The sequence below is a fragment of the Lonchura striata genome, chromosome 29, assembly GCF_046129695.1.
Source record: "Lonchura striata isolate bLonStr1 chromosome 29, bLonStr1.mat, whole genome shotgun sequence".
Taxonomy (NCBI): domain Eukaryota; kingdom Metazoa; phylum Chordata; class Aves; order Passeriformes; family Estrildidae; genus Lonchura; species Lonchura striata.
Window position 1 is genome coordinate 3,679,027 of NC_134631.1, and position 21,984 is coordinate 3,701,010.

The window sequence follows — 21,984 nt, forward strand, 5'->3', positions numbered from 1 at the left end:
AGGGGACACAGAAGCTGCAGCTTCAGCCTGACTGAGGTGGGTGTGTGGGCTGGGAAGAGTGGGGAGGCTCCAGGGGATTCACAGAGCTCATCCTGCTGCAAGGACGAGGAAAAGGGAGCAGGAACTCAGCAGTGAGGAGAGCTGGGGGCTGGAGAGCAGCTCTGAATGACACTAAAATCCCACCAGACCTCTGAGACATTGCTGCTCCTCACCAGTGACAGGATGAGTCCCTAAGCCTGGGACTAGGCCTTCCTCACGGTGAGGGGCACCAAGGAATGCAACAGTGTGATGGAGACTGGAATAGGCTGGGAACTCACTGGGGGAAAAGCGGGAACAGTTGGGAAGTAAAAGGCAGGTGGGGGAGAGAACAGTTCAGAGAAGGGCTGAGCTACAGCTTGAGCAAGCTGCAAAAAGTCATTTGGGGTCATCCTAGATTGATTTAATTTCAGAAGTTATTGAACAAGTTTATTTTTTGGGTGGTGCCATGTTTTCCCTTGGAGGTGTACACTCTGCAAACTTGAGCTGTGTTGCTGAAATGCTCAAGCCAGTCTGTGCTGCAGGGCACCCCATTTCTCCTTTGGCTGATTGCAGCCCAGTGCTGAGCTCCAGCAGGGCCCTGGCAGAGCCCAGAGCAGCCTCAGCACCCGCAGAGCCCGGCTGCAAGGAGAGAAACCAGAAAGCCCCGTCAGCTGAAGGCTCCTGTCCCCTTGTCCCAGCCGCCCGTGGTGCCCAGGCCATGCTGGCCGTGCCAGAGCTGTGCCCAGAGCTGCCCATCATTGCTGCCTTTGGGAGCAGAGCAGGAGGGCAGGACATGTGCCCAGCCTGCAGCCAGCCACGGCACCTCCAGCCCTCAGCAGCTGCCCAGAGCAGGACGCTCCTGTGCTCGCTGCCATCTCCCCACAGCTCTGATCCCACCATCCCCAGCAGACAGGACCCACCTCACGCCATCCCCCGCTGGAAGAAAAGCTGCTCCCAAACGATGCCCTCAGCCTTCTCCAAGGGCACGGCCCATCCACGCCGCAGCTGCTCCCAAGCACTTCCTGATCCAGACTGGACCCCACCTGGAACGCTTCCTCTAGAAAAACAAACATCAAATTATGGAAAATAGGTTACAGACAAAAAGGAGAACAAGAAAAATGGTCAAAAATCTTATCTCTGTCAGGACCTTAAAGAAGGCCCAACCCCTGCATGCCAGGGAAAAACCCACCATGGGGAGGGAATCCCAGACTTTCTCCCTTCCCCTGCACGGCCCCCATGGTGATCCCAAAGCAAACAAGGGCAGTGGAGCAGCCCAAGCCCTTCCTTGCCTGCAAAGCAAAGCAGCCCCTGCACAGGGTCTGGAGTCCCACCTCTGCTCCCACCATGGGGGTTTGTGTCAGGCTGGCTGCCCCAGCCCAGCCCCAGTCCGGGGCACGGTGGGTGCTGGGGGCTGTTGGCAGGGCCAGGAGCCCACTCCCATTTCATACCCACCCCAGCCCATGCCCCCAGCCCTGCCAGAAGCAGCCTGGCAGCCGACTGAAGGATCAGCTGCATCCGCCCCAGCAAAGGGGGAACCTTTGGTTCCCAGCCAGGCTGTGCAATGCCCAAATCTGGGAGCATCCCCCAGTGTGTGCACTCATCTGCAAATTCCCTGTGGAACCTGGCTTTAAAGGAGGTGTCAGAATCAAAGTCCACCATCTTCAGCCTGCCGGTGGTCAGGTGGAGCAAGAGGTTGTCATCCTTGACATCATCCTTGCTGCCCCCAGCAGCAGCAGGGCCCAACCCTGCTCAGCTCCCGAGATCAGACGAGACCGGGCGCTCTCAGGGCGGTGTGCCAGAGGCACCTGGCAGCCCCTCAGCAGCGCCCTTCAACCCACCCCAACACCCTCTGGCACAAGCCCAGAAAACCACGGGGGCTCCACACGGCCAACAGGGCCGGCCCTGCCCACAAGAAAATCTAGAGACAGACCCGAGCCCACAACACACACACACAAGGGACAAAAAACGAGCAAGGCCCATGTCTAGGTTTGAAAAGACAGGAGTTTGCGAAGGAAGGCAAAAGCCTCCTGTGAAATGGAAAAGGTAAACCCCCTCCCTCCGAATTACCACAATTTAACAAAAGACTCTCAGGTAAAGATATGGGAATGGAATAACAGTTCTTTACTAGGAGTAAAACTAAATTAAAATAATAATTTTTAAAAAATGTAATTAGTATGAATAAAACTAGTGATGGAGTCAGAAACCTGACACCCTGAGGAGTCAGGGTGTTGGTAGTAGTCCAGTTAAATGGTGGCTGTTCCTCCTGGAGTGGCAGATGAAATGCTGCTGAAGCAGTGATCTCTAGAAGGGTGGAGTTTTCTCTGAAGTGCTGGTAGTAGTTGGGCTTGGTCTTCCTCTGGGAATTCAGCAGAGAAGAAGCTTCTCCTCTGGGAATCCAGCGAAGTGGCTGTCCAGTGCCCCAAAAAGTGTTGATTTTATTCAGGTAGGAATGCTTGGCTCCTCCCTCTGGGTGGAGCATCTCACAATGGGATGATGTAACTTTACCGGTCATGCAGTGAGTCATTCAATGGTCCATGAACAGAAGATATCTCCCCGGAGGGAGACATTGTTCTTGGAAGACATAAGAAAACTGCCCGACCTCCAACAGATGGCAATAGAATACATGCTGATCTTACAAGCCAGGACACCCCACATCCCCATTTTCCACATTGTCCCCATTGTCCCCCCACTGTCCCAATGTCCCTGATGTCTCTGATGTCCCCAGTGTCCCCCCATTGTCCCCATTATCCCTATTGTCCCCACATCCCCAATGTGACCCCAATGTCCCCATGTCCCCGATGTCCACCCATTATCCCAATGTCTCTGATGTCCCCGATGTCCCCCCAGATGTTCCCACATCCCTGATGTCCCCCTATTGTCCCCGATGTCCCCATTATCCCCACGTCTCCTACATCCCTGATGTCCCCGATGTCCCCCCAGATCCGCATTGTTCCCAATGTCTCTGGTGTCCCCAATGTCCCCCCACTTCCCAGATGTCCCCACATCCCCAATGTTCCCCCGGTGTCCCTGATGTCCGCACACCCATGACGCCCTGTCCCACCCTGCAGTGTCCCTGTTGGTGTCCACGCGGACGCCGCAGACGTGGGCGCTGCTGGGGGTGCCGGGGCGGCTGCACTGCGCCTTTGCGCCCCGGCCGGGCCCTTCACGCTGCAGCGGCTGCGGCACCGCCACGGCGCCACGCGGCGCCTGCTGGCCTTCGACTCGGCCGCCGCCCGCCGCACCGAGGCCGCGCCGGGGGTGCTGCTGTTCCTGGGGGCCACGGGAGCCCCCCCGGCACCGCGCAGGGGAGGGGAGGGGAGGGGCTGCAGAGCCCTGCGGGGACAGCGGGGGGCGCCACCGAGCGGGGGGGGAGTTCAAATCCTCCTGGCCGCCAGGGGGCGCTGCTGGGAGTGGGCGGCCTCAGTCCTCCCAGCCGGTAGGGGGCGCCAATGGACAGCCTTGGTCCTCCTGGCCACCAGGGGGCGCTGTGGGCCTGGAACAGCCGTGGTCCTCCTGGCCGCTAGGGGGCGCTGCAGGCATGGAACTGCTTTGGTCCTCCCAGCCGCTAGGGGACGCCACTGGCAGTGGATGGTTTTGGCCCTCCCGGCCACCAGGGGACGCCACTGGCACGGGACAGCCTCGGTACTCATGGCCACTAGGGGGCGCTGTGGGTATTGAACGGTTTTTTGAAGGTTTTTGGGAGCATTTTTGGGGCTTTTTGGGAGGTCCTGGACGGGTTTGGTGGGTGATTTTTGGGGGTTTTGGGGGCATTTTTTCGCGGTTTTTTGGGGGAGTTTTGGGGGTGATTTCTGGGGACTTTTTTTGTGTGTTTTGTTTGTGGGAAGGGTTTAGGGGGCGATTTTTGTGGGGGTTTGGGAGTATTTTTGGGGGTTTTTTTGGGGGGGTTCTGGTGTGATTTTGGGCACAGAACAGCCACGGTCCTCCCAGCTGCCGGGGGGCGCCACTGAGGCCGAACGTTTCCTCAGTCCTCCCAGCCACCGGGGGGCGCCAGGGAGGTGTCGCTGCAGCTGCCGCCGCTCTCGGTGTCGGACGACGGCGCCTTCGTCTGCTCCGTGAGCGCGCCCAGGGCAGGTGCAGCAGGTGCTGCGGCTGCGCCTGATTGGTCAGTGCCGGGAATGGGCGGGGCCGGGGCTCCCAGGGGCTCCCAGTATGTCCCAGTCCCTCCCAGTATGTCCCAGTCCCTCCCAGTTCCCCCAGACCCTCACAGTTGCCCCCCAGTTCCCTCCCAGTCCCTCCCAGTATCCCCAGCTCACTGTCCCGTCTCCCAGCCCCTCCCCGGGTGTCCCTGCTGCCGTCCCGGCTGTCCCCGGGGCTCCCGGCCGAGCTGCGCTGCGACGCCGTTGGCTTCTTCCCGCTGGACGTGGACATCCGCTGGGAGCGCCGCGCCCACGGCCATGCCCGGCCACGCCTGGAGGACACCTCGGGGGACACTTTGGGGGACACTTTGGGGGACACCCCGGTGACCACCCTGGGGCCCAGCTGGAGCTCCGGGCACCGGGGCGCGGCCGACGGCACCTTCAGCCGCAGCGCGGGGCTGTGCGTGGCTGCGCCGGCACCGGGGGACAGCTACAGCTGCCTGGTGACACACACGGCGTGGGACACCCCACACCGGGTCACCGTGGTGGTGGCAGGTGAGGGACACCTGGGGACACACCTGGGGACATCAGGGATGGGGTGTGGAGGGTCTTGGGACACCAGGACTGGGGCTGGGGACACCTGGGATGGAGTTGGGGACACAGGAGCAAGGCTGGGGACACCTGCAGCTGGGTTTGGAGGGTCTTGGATACCAGGACTGGGGCTGGGGACACCTGGGATGGGGTTGGGGACATCAGGAATGGTGTTGGGGACACTGAGGATAGAGTTGGGAACACCAGGATGGGATTGGGGACATCAGGAGTGGGCTTGGGGACACTTGGGGACATTGGGAACGGGGTTTGGAGGGTCTTGGGACACCAGGGATGCCTGGGGACACTGGGGACAGGGTTGGAGACACCTGGGAAGGGTTTGAGGATATTTGGGACAGGGTTGGGGGCACTTGGGATGGGGTTGGGGATACTGGGGACAGGGTTGGGGACACAGGGATGGAGATGGGGACAGCTGGGACGGGGTTGGGGACACCGGGGATGGGGTTGGGGACACTGGGGACAGGACTGGGATCTCCTAAGGGACATCAGGAGCAGAGCTGGGGACATCGGGGGGTGGCCGGTGCCACCAGGACGGGCTTGGTGCCACCCGGGGGTGTCGGTGCCACCCAGGGGTGTCGGTGACGCGTCCCCAATGTCCCCACAGGTGCCACCGGGCCCAGCGTGGAGGACATGGCGGGGATGGCCCTGGTGGCCATCGTCATCGGGGGGCTCAGCCTGCACCTGTGGCCCTCGGCGGGGAGATGACACCGGTGTCCCCGATGTCCCCAGTGTCCCACTTCATCTCCGTGTCCCCATGTCCCAGGTGTCCCCAATGTCCCCAGGTGTCCCCTCCTCTCTCACTCCAGGGGGGCTCTTCATGTGACAGCTCTGATGTCCCCAAACCCCCAAAAATGTCCCCAACCACCCCCCCCCAAAATGTTCCCAACCACAAATGTCCCCAAGCTCCCCAAACTTCCCCAGTGTCCCCAAATGTCCCCAGTGTCACCAAATATTTCCAAAATAAACGGGGGTTGACATCCACCCCCCAAACCGAAGTGTCCTGAGTGGGGATTTGGAACATTTGGAGACATTTGGGGACATTGGGGACACCGGTGGGGTTGGTGGCACTGGAGGAGTTTGTTCCGGTTTGGATTTTAAGGTTCTTTTTTAAAGCATTGATTAAAAAACCCAAAGCACAAATTTAAAGTCATTAAAGAACCAATTACCCAGCTCCAATTGTTCATTGGATTTTTTTTTTAAAAAGCAATTTTAGAAAAGTTTCGTTTCCCATTTTATCGATTTCTCATCAAATCTTCGCTTTTATCACAGGAGAGAGAGGGGCAAAAAAAGGAGGAAAAAATGGGGGAAAAAAAAGTGACAAAAAAAGGGGGAAAAATACGGGGGAGGAAAGGAAAAAAAACGAGTTTCCTCCCCCCGGGTTCCTTCATCTCCCCACCTCCAATTCAATAACAGTGAGTTATCAATAATCAACAGCAGTTACTTATCAATAATCAACAGCAGTTACTTATCAATAATCAACAGCAGTGAGTTATCAATAATCAATAGCAGTGAGTTATCAATGACCAATAGCAGATTATCAATAATCAATAGCAGATTATCAATAATAAATAGCAGTGAGTTATCAATAGTCAATAGCAGATTATCGATAATCAATAGTGAGTTATCAATAATCAATGGCAGAGAGTTATCAACAATCAATAGCAGATTATCAATAATCAATAGCAGAGAGCTATCAATAATCAGAAGCAGTGAGTCATCAATAATCAATAGCAGGGAGTTATCAATAATCAATAGCAGGGACTTATCAATAATCAATAGCAGGGAGTTACCAATGAGCAATAGCAACGAGTTATCAATAACCAATAGCAGTGAATCATCAATAATCAGTATCAGTGAGTTATCAATAATCAATAGCTGCGCATCATTCAATCGGCATTTTTCACAATATTACAAATAAATCAATCCAATATTAATTATTGATTATTGATACTTGATTATTACTAACCATTACAAATAAATTTATCTGATATCAACTATTGATTATTAATTAATCAATATTGCAGAGAAATAAATTCAGTAGTAATTATTAATTCTTTATTATTACTAGCATTGCAAATAAATAGACCCAATATCAACTATTGATTATTAATTAATCAACACTAAAAAGAAATTGATCTATTATCAATAATTAAGTATTAATTAATCGATATTACAAAGAAATCTATCCAATATTAATTATTAATTATTGATTATTAAGAATCAATATTACACATAAATTAATCCTATGATATTATTTATTTATTATTAATCAATATTACAAGGAAATCAATCCTATATTATTAATTATTAATATTACAAAGTAACAAATCCAATAGTGTTAATCAATGTTAAAAATAAAATAATCCAATATAAATTATAAATTATTAATCAATATCACAAAGGAATCAATCTATGTTATTAGATATTAGTAACTATTAAATATTAATCACTCGATATTACAGAAACTTTTATCCACTCTTCATTATTACTTAATATTAATCAATGCTACAGAGAAATCAATCCAATGTCAATTATTTATTATTAATTAATCAATATCACAATTAATAGTTCCAGTATTAGTTATTAATTATTGATTATTGAACAATGTCACACAGGAATCGATCCAGCATTCGTTATTGATTATTGATCAGTGTCACACAGGAATCGATCCAGCATTAGTTATTGATTATTGATTATTGATCAGTATCACACAGGAATCGATCCAAAGCTCGTTCCCGTGTAACGTTTCCCGCTCACGGCGAGCTCTGAAAGCGCCGATCGCGGGTCTGTAAAATCACAAACCAATCACTGATTACACAAGTTAATTAGTAATAAATTAATTATTACACAAGTTAGTAATAAATTAATAGCTAAACAAGTTAATTAGTAATAAATTAATAATTATAATAGCGATAAAATCGGAGCAATAAAAACGTGGACAATGAGGGTCAGGACACCACAAGAAGATAAAAAATGAAGAATTTTGGACATCCAGGAGTTTTGGGCACTGTGAAAACACCAGTCAGTTGTTCTTGAAATTTTAAAAATTTATTAGAAATAAAATAGTTATTAAAAAAAAGAAAAGAAAATATTAAAATAATAAAAAATAAAATTAAAATAAAAAATAAAATCAGAGTAATCAAAATCTGGACAATGACATTTAGGACACCATGAGGCGATAAAAAGAAAAAAATTTTGGATGCCCGGATGTTTTTGGGCACCATGAAAAATGCCAGTTCTGGTTCTTTAAAATCTTTTAAAAATTACTGATTCAAACAAGTTAATTATTAATAGAGTAAGTATAAAAATAGCAATAAAATAGGATTAATAAAAATTTGGACAATGAGGGGCAGGACACCACGAGATGATAAAAAATGAAGAATTTCAGACATCCAGCAGTTTTTGGGCACTGTGAAAACACTGATCAGTTGTTTCTGAAATGTTAAAAGTTTATTAGTAATAAAATAGTTATTAAAAATATAAACAATAAAAATAAGAAAAAATAAAATAAAAATAAAATAAAATTTAAAAATAAAATCAGAGTAATAAAAATGTGGACAGCAAGTGTCAGGCACCACAAGCCGATGAAAAACAAAGAATTTCGGACATCTGCGAGTTTTTGGGCACTGTGGAAAATAACAATCACTTATTTTTTAAATTTTAAAAGTTTATTAGTAATAAAATAGTTATTAAAAATAAAAATAAAAATAAAAATAAAAATACAATAGTAACAAAAAAAAATAAACTAATAAATAATATCAGAGTAATAAAAATGTGGACAATGAGGATGAGGACACCATGAGACGATAAAAAATTAAGAATTTTGGACATCCAGGAGTTCTTGGGCACCGTGAAAAATGCCACTAGCTGGTTTTTAAAATGTTAAAAAATTACTGATTCAAAAAGTTAATTAGTAATAAAATAGTTATAAAAATAGCAATTAAATTGGAGCAATAAGAATCTGGACAATGAGGGTCAGGACGATGACAAGACAATAAAAAGTGAAGAATTTCGGACATCCGGATGTTTTTGGGCACTGCAAAAAATGCCAATCAGTTGGTTTTTCAAATTGTAAAAGTTTATTAGTAATAAAACAGTTATTAAAAACCAGCGATAAAATCAGAGCAATAACAATGTGGACAATGAGGTCAGGACAGTGACAAGACAATAAAAAGCGAGGGATTACGGACGTCCGGATGGTTCGGGCACTGAGCTGCCAAAGCCACGCCTTGAACAAGGAATAACCTAAAAGCAGCAGCCTGTTGCATATTCATCGATCTCATGCATGATGCATCAATCCTGTCCAGCCACAGAGCCCGGAGCAGTGGCAGCCTCTGCTCAATCCCGCGGCGCCCGCAGGGCTGAGCGGGGCACGGAGAGTGAATTTCCTTTAATCAGGGAGCGCTTGTGGCAGCACATTGCTCTGCCTCCCAGCATTTTCCACAGAGGAGCACAGAGGGAAACGAGAGAGAAAACAATTTCTGTTTCTGCTCCTTGTTTTAGCATGTGGAACGTGTTTGGAGAATTGTTTAACCATTTGTTACCCAAATTGTTGTGGGGTGGTTGCTGGGTTGGGTTCTGGTGAGGATCGTTTGAGCCTGGGGCCAATCCAACCCATCTGGGGCTGGAATCTCAGAGAGGGTCACGAGTTGTGAGGAGTTCGATTTGGGAGTTAGAAAAAGCAGGTTTGTAGTTTTAGTATCTCCTTTAAACAATATATTAATAGAAAAAGCAGGTTTGTATTTTAGTGTCTCCTTTAAACAGTATATTAATAGAAAAAGCAGGTTTGTAGTTTTAGTATCTCCTTTAAACAGTATATTAATAGAAAAAGCAGGTTAGTAGTTTTAGTGTCTCCTTTAAACAGTATATTAATGTATATTAGTATAGTTCTAATAAAGAAACCATTCATCCTTCTGAGCTGGAGTCAGGCATCGTCATTTCTTCCCCCCGGCTCGCCTGCATTTACAATAAGCTGTAAATTCTTTTTCTCTGGAAGATTTCGGTGTCCTGTGGCTGCTGTCCCGGTGCAAGTACCTCATTCCTTTCTTCCCATGCACAGAGTTTCCGTTTTAACCACAAATCTACATTTACCCTACCATTAAAATGTTAATACAGCACTACTAATCAATGTAACATAATACAAGTCCTATTCAATTTAATACTTGCAAAAGCCAACCATAAAATATGCATTTTTCACAGAGGACATCCCGAGGCTGCTGCAGGGACAGCGATGTCACCGCTGTGACGTCTCGGGGACGGTGACATCATCAGGGACATCGCTGCTGTCACTTCTCCCCTCTCCCCTCCCCACGCGGGATTTTATACGAATTCGGGGAATTTTCTCGGAATTTTCATTGCAATTGTCCCAAATGCTGATGGGAATTCCTGGGGTGACGTCACTGGGGACACTTGGGGACATTCTGAGGACGCTCTGGGGACACTGATGGGGGTGGTGGTGGGTCAGGGGCTGAATGAGCCCCTCGGTGCCTTGCAGCAGAGCCGGGTTATAAATGACAATAGAATAATCAGCTTTTGAAATTCTGTATTGCCTTCTGCAGGTGTTATTGATCACGAGGATTTTGCTGTGGTACTTGATATTGATATGGATTACTGATAATTCCTTGCAGCTGCTCCCTGGAACAATAAAATTGATCCGCTTATGTGTGCAGCGTATAACAAATTTACTGCTAGAGTAATAAACAGATATTGTATCATATGCCTTAATATATTAAAAATAGATAAATATTAAACAGATCAATAATAAACATTGAAATAGAGACTATGCAATGTTAAAATGCTTTTGTGTGACTGACTCAGGTGTAAAACAATTCCAGTGTTTCCCACATCTGTGGACCAGCCCCACCAGGTGATACCAGTGACACAAAGCTCAGAAGAATTTATGAATTTATCAGGGGGCCTGAAACAACAGGGTGGAACCATGAGAAGAAATCAAAAATATTGACTTAATCTACAGAATGTCCTGCAGACAAGTCAGAGGTGAGACCCAAACACGAGTTCCTGGGACACCCAAACCTCCCGGGAGTGTTTGAATAATGTCAAAACTCAGGAGTGTGTTTGTGGCCCTGCAGTGGAACCGGATCTGGAGAACAAAGGGTTAAGTTGAGGGCGAGTTCTTTGGCCAGCCCCAAAACCCTTTTTTATCCCTGATTAAACTTTGTTTAGTAATCCCTTAGTGAACTTTGTTTTTCACACCCGGCTGGGATTTGGGGGGGCCGGGGGGGTCCCTGGACAGCCCCCGCTGCTGAGCACTGACCCCCCCTCACCGAGCACCGGGACCCCCCAAAAACCGCACCCGCACCCCTTCAGTGCCCCCGACCCCCCCGAGCACCGGGCCCGGACCCCCCTTTGTGCCCCCCACCCATCACGGGGGTTCCGCCCCCTCCCCTTTGATCCCCCAGAGCCACGGGACCCCCGGGAACAGCGCCGGGACCGGGGAGGCCCAGGGATGTGAGAATTGGATTCGTAAAGGATTCCCAAATCCTGGCAGAAAGCTCACACTGCCTTGGACTTGTCCATGCAAACTCTGAGATTTTATTGTGCCAGCGAGCAGCTGCAAGGAATTATCAATAATCAATATCAGTATGAGCACCTCAGCAAAATGCTGGGGGTCAATAGGAACCTGCAAAAGGCAATAGAGAAATGCCAAACCCAATAGAAACAGCAGAAAAATGCAAAAGGCAGCAGGGGAATGCAAAAGCCTTCTGAGTGCTCTCAGAATGTCCCCAGGTGCGGCTGGTAACGTCATCCCAGAAACTCCCATCAGCATGTGGGACAATGCCCATGAAAATTCCCAGAAAATTCTCCAAATTGGTCTCAAATCCCGCGCAAGGAGGGGACTGGTGACGCCAGCGCTGTCCACCAGGATGTCACTGTCCCTGATGGCATCAGAGCGGTGCCATCGCTGCAGCAGCCTGGGGAGATCCTCCACGGCTTTTTGGCACCGCTGGGCCAGGGCGCGCCTGCTGGGGCCACCGGGGCCGCCGGAGCCACCACAGGGACTCAAGAGGAGGTCGTGGATGTCCCCAAGTGTCCCCAGCAGGTGATCCTTGCCCAGGCAGGCACTGACATCCCACGGCTGCTCAAACTCGGCCACTTTGGCCACCAAGGCCTCAGGGACATCAGGGGACACCGTCTTTGTCCCCTCCAGGATGGCCTCGATGTCCCCGAGCCGGCGCTGCAGCTCCTCGGGGAACCACCTGCCTCCTTCACACTCTTCCACCAAGCGCTCCAGCGGCCCCAGGGCCACCTGTGCCCAATGTCCCCTTCTGGTGGCCACCATGGCTCGGCTGCTGGCCACCACGGCCTCTCCCACGGCCTTGTTGGTGGCCACAGCCACCTGGGCCTTGTGCCTGGCCCTGCCAAGGCCCTCTTTTCCCTGCCCAGGGCCACCTTCAGCTGCTGGGCTGTGGCCACCAGGCTGCTCCCAGCTGTCCTCCTGCGGGTGGCCACATTCTGCAGGTCCCCGGCCCGGATGGCAGCGATGGCCACGTCCCAGCGGGCGTCGCGGAGCTCGGTGGCATCCCAGGCCAGCAGGGCCCGGCTGTCCTCGAGCCTGACCACCAACTCCTGCCAGGCCCAGCCCGCAGCTCTCACATCGGCCCAGGTGCCCCTGGGGTGGCCCCAAGCACGGCCAGGGCCTGGCCCAGGGAGGGGACACCACGGTGGCCCAGGGAGGTGACATCGCCCTGCTCCAGGGTCTCACCGAGACTCCAGGTGAAGTTCCTCAGGTTCCCGTGCAGGGACTCTGGGGACATGAGCTGCTGCTCGTCCCTCTGTAACCTGGTCACGGTGGCTGCCACACACAGGGTGGCCACCACATTCACCAGTGACTCCAGCTGGTACGGGGACACCTGGGGAGGGGACAAAGGAGGTGTCAGGGACCTGGTAGCACTTGTGGCCTCCTGCGGTGGCCCCAGTGCCCTCCCAGGGTCCCCTTTTTCCCCTCCCTGGAGGGCTCTGATGTCCCCTCTGTCCCTTTGTCATCTCCTCATCCCCTCTGTCACACCCCTGTCACCCCCCACTGTCCCCTCTTCTTGCCCAGGGAGACAAACTGTGTCTGTGTCTCCCACAGTTTCTGCTCAGTCAGGCCTCAGATATCGGGCCCCTTTATCAGCTCCATTGCTTTACTCTCTGTTTTATTCCCCATACAGGGACACCAGGGCTCTGCCCCACGGGGGTCACTGGGGATCATCCAGCCCGGATCCTCCCATGGGGGATGGAGCTGCAGCAGCGCACCAAGCTCTTCCCTCACTCTCTTCCCTCACACCAAACTCTTCCCTCACTCTCTTCCCTCACTCCAAGCTCTTCCCTCACGCTCTTCCCTCACTCCAAGCTCTTCCCTCACTCTGAGCACTCACAGGGCTTCTTTTATTGGTGCCTCCATTGGTGCCGGGTCAAGGTTGAGTACTGTGAGAAGCTCTTCCCACACTCCCCACATTTGTAGGGCCTCTCCCCGGTGTGGATGCGCCGGTGCACGGTGAGGTCGGAGTTTCGCTTGAAGCCCTTCCCACAGTCGGGGCAGTGGAAGGGCCTCTCCTCTGTGTGACTCCGCTCATGTAGGAGGACACTGGAGCTGGTCCGAAACCTCTTCCCACACTGGGGACACTCGTAGGGCCTCTCCCCAGTGTGGATGCGCTGGTGTATTCTCAGGTGTGAGCTCCAACCAAAGCTCTTCCCACAATCCAAGCACTCATAGGGCCGTTGCCCAGCGTGGATCACCTGGTGCTGGATCAGGCCAGATCTGTCTTTGAAGCTCTTCCCACACTTCCCACACTCGTAGGGCCTCTCCCCGGTGTGGATGCGCCGGTGCACGGTGAGGCTGGAGTTGCGGTTGAAGCCCTTCCCACAGTCGGGGCAGAGGAAGGGCCTCTCCTCTGTGTGACTCCGCTCATGACTGAGGAGATGGGATCTGGTCCGAAACCTCTTCCCACACTCCCCACACTCGTAGGGCCTCTCCCCAGTGTGGATCCTCTGGTGCTGGATCAGGCCTGAGCTCCGGCTGAAACCCTTCCCACATTCCAAGCACTTGTGGGGCTTCTCCCTGCCATGAGGCTTCTCCACCAGCTCCGAGCTCCGCCTGGATCTCCGCCCGCCTTCCTGGCTCAGGGGGGCTCTTTCCTCCCTGCAGATCCCTGGGCTGGGTTTGCAGCTCCTCCTCCTGCAGCATCTCCGGGGCTTTTCCTCCTCCTCCATCCAGCCACGCCCTGGAAATTACAAATCCTGGTTTGGGGAAAAAAAACAAGAGGAGAGCTCCTTGGACTGGAGGTTCCTCCTTACCCAAGTTCATCTCAGGAAGTCATTGGGAATCTTGTGTCTGTAAGAACCTCCAAAACACCAAGATTCAGCCCAAGAATCCCACAAACTTTAAGACACAAAACAAAACCTCCCTAAACATCACAGCTCAGCAAAAACCTCCTCCAAAACATAAAGATTCAGCTGCCACATAAAACCAAAGCACCAACATTTAGCCCAAGAAAGCTCAGAAACACCAAGATTCACCCCGTGAAAATCGTGGATCCACTTCACAGTCACCTGCTGCATGTGGAGGCAGCAGCACTCCTGGGCTGGGGGGAGGCTGCAGACACAGCGAGTGGTGGAACCTTCTGCTGCTTCCTCTTTCTGCTCCTCCTCCTCCTCCTGTGTCTCTGCTCTTCCTCACACTCCTCTTCCTCCTGCTATTCCTCCTTCTCCTGCACAATCCCACCCTCTCCTGCCACCTGCATCGTTTGACCATTTTGTTCCTCAAGCCTGCTTCTCCTTCCCTTCTCCTCCTGCCCCCAGGCCCAGCACCCACTGCCGGCTCCCTCTTCCCCCCACACCCACAGCATCCCAGCGCAGGGGCAGGGATGGAGCTGGGGCAGGTCGGGCTGGGGCAGCGCTGGGCTCTCGGCCGCTCCCGCCCGCACTCGGTCCCCACTGCAGCCGCTCCCGCCAGGACAGCGCGGGGGGGCCCGGCCTTGGCGCTGCCCCACTCCCACCTCCCCAAATTCCCCTCGCGGGGCCATGGGGCCGAGGGGGGGCGCAGGTGGGTCCAGGTGGGGAACGCGGGGAGCTGCGAGTCTGCCTGGCAACTGGTGAGTCATCAGCGCCGCGGGCTCTGATTGGCTGAGCTCTGCCCGAGCCCTGGGGCTGCAGCACAGAGGGGACACCCTGCTCCAGGGGGGATGTCCCACAAACGGGGGACCCCATGAAAGGAACAACAGGAAAGTGTCTTTACAAACAGATGCTCTGAATCTGCTCGGAGATAGGGCCAGACAACTTTTATGTAAGGAAGTGACAGGAGAAGCCATCTGTTTCAGAAAATGCTATCAACTGATGACACAGACTGCTGCTCAGCCAAGGTCCTGCTCTATTAATGAACTTCCAGAAGATCAACAAAGCCTTAACAGAGCCATGAATATCGTTTGCTATATGAAAGTGGGGAGCATATTACGGTGGGTATGTAATAGGTGGATTGGGAAGTCTGCAGCTCTCAAGTACTTCAGCCAATGGGGAAAGCAGAGGGAGATGTGGCCAGAATTAGGATGAAAAGGAAGCTGTGTCCTCCAACAAGTGGAGAGATCCCATGGGGAATGTCCCTTGGCCTCTCCCATTTTTAGGAATGAAATTAGTTTCACAGGACTCCTCTGTCAGCTTTGTGGACAGAAACCTCTGAAGTCAATTTTCCCGCACACCCTGGGGCTCATCCTGAATTCCTTCAACCCTCCGGGGCGGCGGGCAGCGAGTGCAGCTGAAGGTGCCTCACCCACTTTGGGTGATCGGCTCCCTTGGCTGGCGGCAGCACCGGGGATTGATTGGGGACCCGGGAGTGACCAGGAGACAGACGAGTGACACATCAGGGGGTCTGTGAAGAGTCAGCAGGGAGAGAGCACTGAAAATCTCATCAGTGAGTGCCCTGGGATCCTCGGGGAGTGAACATGGCAGGGCACCCATGGAGGGGAGAAAAGGGAAAGCCAGGGAGGGGTCCTGGCCAAAGGGATGATGATCTCAAAACGTCTCTGAAGGGTCCCTTAAACATATGGGTGGAGTTTTTCTTTTTCCTGCAGTTTCAATGCAAAGTTTAGGGCATAAGAGTATTTTTTGTATTACTCCCAATTCTATATTGCCGGTTACCTTCGGATCAGAGATGTGAGAATGAGTTTTTATTCTGAGAAGGAGAAAAATGTGAATTGCCTTGTAAATTTTTCGTGTATGTTTCTGTGATGCTCTTCGAGGAACCAAAATTTTGGTCTGGGTTCCTTGATGTTCACGTCTTGGCTGTATTTTCCAAAACTAGAAGAGATTGAAAAGTGACCCCTTAACTCATAAACAGGCAGCCAAGAGAGGAGCTTCAGAAATGCAAATTAACACTGTCAGGGCAAAGTGGAGACAATGTACCTGGCTCTTCTTGCCTGGGGCAGGAATTGGCTGATTCCCTCTGCCCCTCACCCCAAGCTCTGCCTGCTTGCACAGATGGAATCTGCACAGCTGAAGGCAGAGCCCATGTTGAGGGTCTCTGACTCTGAAACAGAAATGGCTGAAGCTGCAAAGGGAAACAGCAAATGGAGAATGTTGTGAAAACTTCACTAAAATAAGGGGGGGATCATCCCTCTGCCCACTCCAACATCTGCTGTCACTGCCTGTGCTGTACAGGGTGTATCAGAGCACTGGGGGTTTTGCTATAATAGGTTCAGTAAAATCAGCTGGAATTTAAATATTGAAGATGTAATTAGAAAAAAGCAGTCAACTGATGCAGCCCCGGCTGGAGGAAGCACCCAAAGATGGGGAAAAGTTGAATGGCCACCAGACCAAGTCCTACAACACCATGGACCAGCCCCTGAGAACCCAAACCAATTCATATCAGGAGGCAGAGAAACCATTTATCATTTCTAAGGCATCATTAGATTACAAGCTGTCCTCGGAATAAGAATCAACCAGACAGCTCCAGCTCCTGACCTTCCTGCCGACCAAGCCATGAAATGAGGAACACAACATTTCACCAGGGGATGGGATCAGATTATCTGTGAGCAGAAAAAGGAGTAGTTTGTGGAAAACTAAGTGTCTCAAACTGATGTTAGCAAAGAGATGACAAGAGAAAACTGCTAAAAAAGATAACAAAGGAAATAGGAGAGCACTTTATGTATTGCTCCAAACATGGAAAGCATGGGAATGGGACACACTTTCCTGGCTCCCAGGCACACCAGGGGTTAAACGAATGCTGCTTCTCCTCTTCTGTGCTGCAGCAACTCTCATCTTTTTACCATGCTCCACACCTTGGCAGTGCAGCTCATCCAGCAGCTGAGCCAGGGGATGCAGGTGCCAGCCAGGCCTCCTGATCCACAAACGGCTACAAAAAGACAGGGAATGAGGGCACCGAGAATAATCCCAAAACCAAAGAGGACCCGGGATGGACAAAACAGAGTCAAGGAGTGAATCTGCCTGGAGATAGGGCCAGGCACTTGTAGAGAAGAAAGTAACGAGAGAAAAAATCAGTCCCAATAAATGTTACAAATTGACCCAGACAGCTGCTCATAGTCCCGCCACATTCCCGAACTTCGAGGAGAAGAACAAAGACTTAACAGAGCCATGAATATCGGCTGTTCTACAAAAGGAGGGTGCACATTAACGAGGACAGGCTCCAGGCGCATCGGGAAGTCGGAACCTTCCAAGGAACTCAGCCGGTGGGCAAAGGCAGAGGGAGATGCGGCCGGGAAAATGAGGATAAAAAGGAGGCTGCGGACTACGAGCACGGCAGAGAGCGCACGGCAAATGCCCCACGGCCTCTGCCCCTGCTCGGCAATAAAGTCACTTTGACAGGACTCCTCGCTCTCCGCCGGGCACACGAACCTCCGGCGACGGGAATTTCCCCGCCCGCTCCCGGCCGCGGGGCAGCCCCTCTGTCCTACCCACAGCAGCCGGGCCGAGCCAGCGCTGCTCCGGCAGCGGCTCCTGCCCGGCCCCGGCGGGAAGGAGACCGCGGGCAGCCGCTCCCGCAGCGCCCTCAGCCCGGGGCCGGCACGGGCCGGACACGGCACCGGCGAGCCGCCGGAGCCCCCTGCCGCCCCCTCCGCCCGCAGCCAGCCCCGAGCCCCCGCAGAGCCCAGCGCGGCTCCCACCTGCGCCGGGGCCGCCTCCGAGCTCCGCCGCCGCCGCCTCACCGCGCTCCGGCCGCTGCCGCCGCTGCCGGGCCCGCACAGCCGCTCGGCCAATGGCGGCGCTGCGCGGCCACGGCCGCCCTCAGCCCGCCGCCGGGGCCGCGCCGCGCCCCGCTCCCACCAATCAGCGCGCCGCAACCGCGACTGACGGCACCGGCGGCCAATGGCAGCGAGCTCGGGGCGGGCTCTGCGCACGGCCCCGCCTCGCCCCGCGCTCTCGGCGCCCCCGGGCTGCGTGAGGGGAAAGCCGGAGATGAGCAACAGCCCCGGCACGGGCCCGGGCCCGAGCCGGGATTGAGCTGCCCACACAAACAAACTTCTCCGCGCCTCCCGCCACGGCTTTCCCGGCCCTGCGCCTCCCGTGCCTCCGCCGCTGCGGGAAGCCCAGGAGCCTCACTTCTCCTGCCCCTCGTTAGCGCATCAGTGCTTCGCTTTGATTTCCCCCGAAAGGGAAACCTGCCCCAAGCCCTGTGGGTGGGTGGGGCAGGGGAGAGATTTCTGGCAGAAAACTCCAAAGACTCGGAGCAGGAGCAGGAGAAGTCAGCGCAGAGCCTTAAATGCAGCTTTCCCCACGCCTCCCTGCTCCCAGCTGCGGGATCTCTGCATCCCCATGGATCTGCAGGGGCATCTCCGCAGCCCCATTGTAATATATATTATGGAATAATTCGTGCTTATGAAAAATATACATCAAGTCAGTTGTGCCTCTAGAAAAAAAATCTTCAAGTTTTAAATGACCAGTGGCTGCAGCCGGGGCTGGAGAAACCACAGTTGGCAGAGAAAGAAAGACCTAATTTACAAATGAAAAAAGGTATCTCTGTGCAGAGATGGGCGCTTTCCGGGGAAAATCCAGGAGACACCCAACGTTTAACCCCTGGTCTGCCGGGGAGCCAGGAAACCGTGTCCCATTCCCATCCTTTCCATGTTTGGACCAATACATAAACTGATCTCCTATTTACTCTTTTATCTTTTTCAGGACTTTCCCCTTCTCTTTGCCAACATCAGTTTGAGAGATTTAGTTTTCCACAAACTCCTCCTTTTTCTGCTCACAGATAATCTGATCCCATCCCCTGGTGAAATGTTGTGTTCCTCATTTCAGTGGCTTGGTCGGCAGGAAGGTCAGGAGCTGGAGCTGTCTGGTTGGTTCTTATTCCGAGGACAGCTTGTAATCAAATGATGCCATTGAAATGATGAATGGGTTCTCTGTCTCCTGATAGGAATTTGTGAAAAATGCCAATCATTTGATTTTTAGAATTTTAAAAGTTTAGTAATAATAAAATGGTGAAAAAATAGGAATAGAATTAGAGTGATAAAAATTTAGAGTTAGGACAATTACAAGACAATAAAAAAGAAAGAATATCTGAGGTTCAGATGCTCTGAGGCACTTAAGCCAAGAGGAATGTACCTTGTGAATGAAGGAATCACAATACACTGTTGCATATTCATATATCCTTCATGGTTATGCATACATTCTATTTGAAACAAAAAACTCTGTCTGTTGTATGTCAACTGTTTTCTTTAATCCCCACGGGGTCTTCAAGTCTGAGCAAGGCATGAAGAATCCAGCTTCTTCTAATAAGAAAACCATAAATTGCTCTTCTCTGGAGAATTTGCGTGTTCCTTGAAGCAAGTATCTCATTCCTTAAATCCCCCCCCCCAACACACACATACATAGTTTCTTTTTTACTACTAAAGCTTCATTTTATCTACAAAGCTACATTTACCATACTGTTATATGTAGCAGATATAATTGGTGCCATTTCTAATATGATATATGTGACACTGAATATTTGTTAGATTTGTTAGAACACTGTAACACTCTACACGTTTGTATTAGGATTCCCCCCCTCCCTCGCAGGTGAGACCGGGTGTATATTGGAAACTGATTTACAAGTAAGAAGGTGCGGCTCCCCAGGAGATGGGCCATGGCTGGGGAGATACAGGAACCCCCGGTGCTGATCCTTGCCTGAAGGACCCGAGATGGATATCATGGAAATCCTTGGGCAGACACAGGTGAATGCAGCGTTCCCTCCCGTAAATTTCATCAAGGGATTCAACAAACTCCAGACACTGAATTGTTCTCCCTCATCACCAAAGCAGAAAATCTTATTAACATGTGGACTCTGAAGAGAAGACCGACTGCCGAAATCTTGGCCTCAGGCAGAATTTTCCCTATAAAAACCGCTTGTGCCAGGATGGAGGTGTGTGGGCTTAGAGAAAAACCTCTGCTGAGGCTGACCTCTTTGTTGCACACCCAGGGCCGACCCCGGGCTCGGCTCTGTTCTTTCCTTGTGGCTGGCCAGGTAGAATTTGATTGCAAAATAAATATTTTATTTTTTCATATTAATTTGGCTGGACAAATTTTCATTTATAACAGTTGTAACACATAAAAGGAAGAATCCCCATTTATTCCACCATCCCAGCCTCAATACATTACCCCACCAGTTAATTTTTAACACTGTTTTCCCATTTTTGGATTGGTGTCTGTGTTGTTTTTTTCTAGGATGACCTCCCCGTTGTCATCTATTTTCAACAGTCTGATATATTAAACTTTCCACAAACACCCCTTCATTAGCCAATAAACAGTCTAAAGCCAGCCTATTCTGGTACACTGCAGTTTTTCCCCATTTTGCCTGCAGGTACTCAATTTGGGTGGGTCTGTGGCTGTTGACATGGGTGTGTGTACCAAAAAGGAACTTTGGTATCTTTCCGTGTAATACTTTCTGTAGCATTTGTGACACGATCTTGCTGCTATCTCAGAAGGGAAAAGACAACAAATGAGAGACAGAAACAGGAATGACAGAGGTCTGGCATGGCTTATACCCCCACCTCCCCTGCCTGTGGGGTTGCTGCCCACAGCAGGTACGTGTGATCTTCTCACTGGTGCGTACAGTGCTCAATCCAGGCTTGCCCTCTGTTTCCCTTGTCACTCCTTTTTGCTGATTTTTCTAGGCAAGTCCTTTTCAACACTCCTTTGGTGTGTTTTGGTGTTGCCCATTTTAGATGTGATAGTCCATTCCTCACATTTCTTCACAAGTCCTCTGCCTCTGTTTCCCACTTTCTCTAACAACCTGAATACCACCTTCTTTCAACTACTCAAAAAGTCCTTTCTCTCACAATACCATTCAACACAATCCACCTGCCTCCAAGGAGATAAAGTAAAGCTCAAAATAAACAATCTACATTATATATACTTCCATTCATCTACATTTACTCACTTCTATTTTTCACTCACTTTCACATACAAGGTACCTTTTACTTTCAAACAGTCTACATTACATATCTACACCCTGAGTGCTCATGGAATGTTAATCCATCAACCCAGCAGGTTTAATCCTGGATGTCTCCCAACCCAGCAGAATTTTAGGTGTTACTGTTTTCCAACCCCAGATCCCCTTGGACATTTTTAACCTTCAGTCCAGCTGTGTTGTCCAACCCCAGATCCCCTTGGGCATAACCTCAATCCGCAACCCTGAGTGCTCTTGGAATGCAAATCCCCCAACCCTCTGGAAGGAGCCCCCAGAAAACAAACCCCCACGGCTCCTCCCCACCCACCTGATTTGGGAAGAATTTTCTCTGAGAGAAGTGGAAAAGAACCTGTTTATTTAACAAACAAAACACTCCCCAGCACTAAAAAAAATGAACACCAGATGACAACAAAACTCTTTCACCACTCTGCAGAGATGACAAATCCAGAAAGTCTCTCCTGGGGGTGGTCGCCCGGGTCTGGGCACTGGGGATTGCTCTGGGCACTGGGGATGGCTGCTGCAGATCACAGAGCGCAGGCTCCCGGTGCTCCTCGGGGTTCCCAGGTCCCAGTCCAGAGCAGGTTGGATGGTATTCAGAAGAAGGAAAGGGAAAGAAACAGTCCAGGGAAAAAATTGGACTGCCTAGTTAAACTAACTAACAGGAAAAAGCAAAGGCAAGAGCGGAAGCAAGAGCAAGCAAACAAAGCCAGCAAAAGCAAGCCAAGCCAGCCCACACAAGCCTCTTGTGGAGAACAGACCATGGGGGGAGGTGAGCCAGCTGATAACAAGACAAAACAAACCTTCACTTTCAGAGTCAGTTCTGAGAGCACAGAACAGAATATCAAACATGAACAGAACCTA

At 51.1% G+C, this 21,984-nt stretch overlaps 1 protein-coding gene across 1 annotated transcript in view; it reads right to left on the reverse strand.

The window, feature by feature from the left end:
* Positions 1–21,984, reverse strand: part of LOC144247621 (uncharacterized) — a 334,658-nt gene that overhangs the window by 127,961 nt on the left and 184,713 nt on the right. Inside the window, exon 5 of the mRNA XM_077788930.1 lies at positions 13,360–13,785. Within this exon, the coding sequence (XP_077645056.1) occupies positions 13,360–13,785 (426 nt within the window). The remainder of the gene's footprint in view (positions 1–13,359; positions 13,786–21,984) is intronic.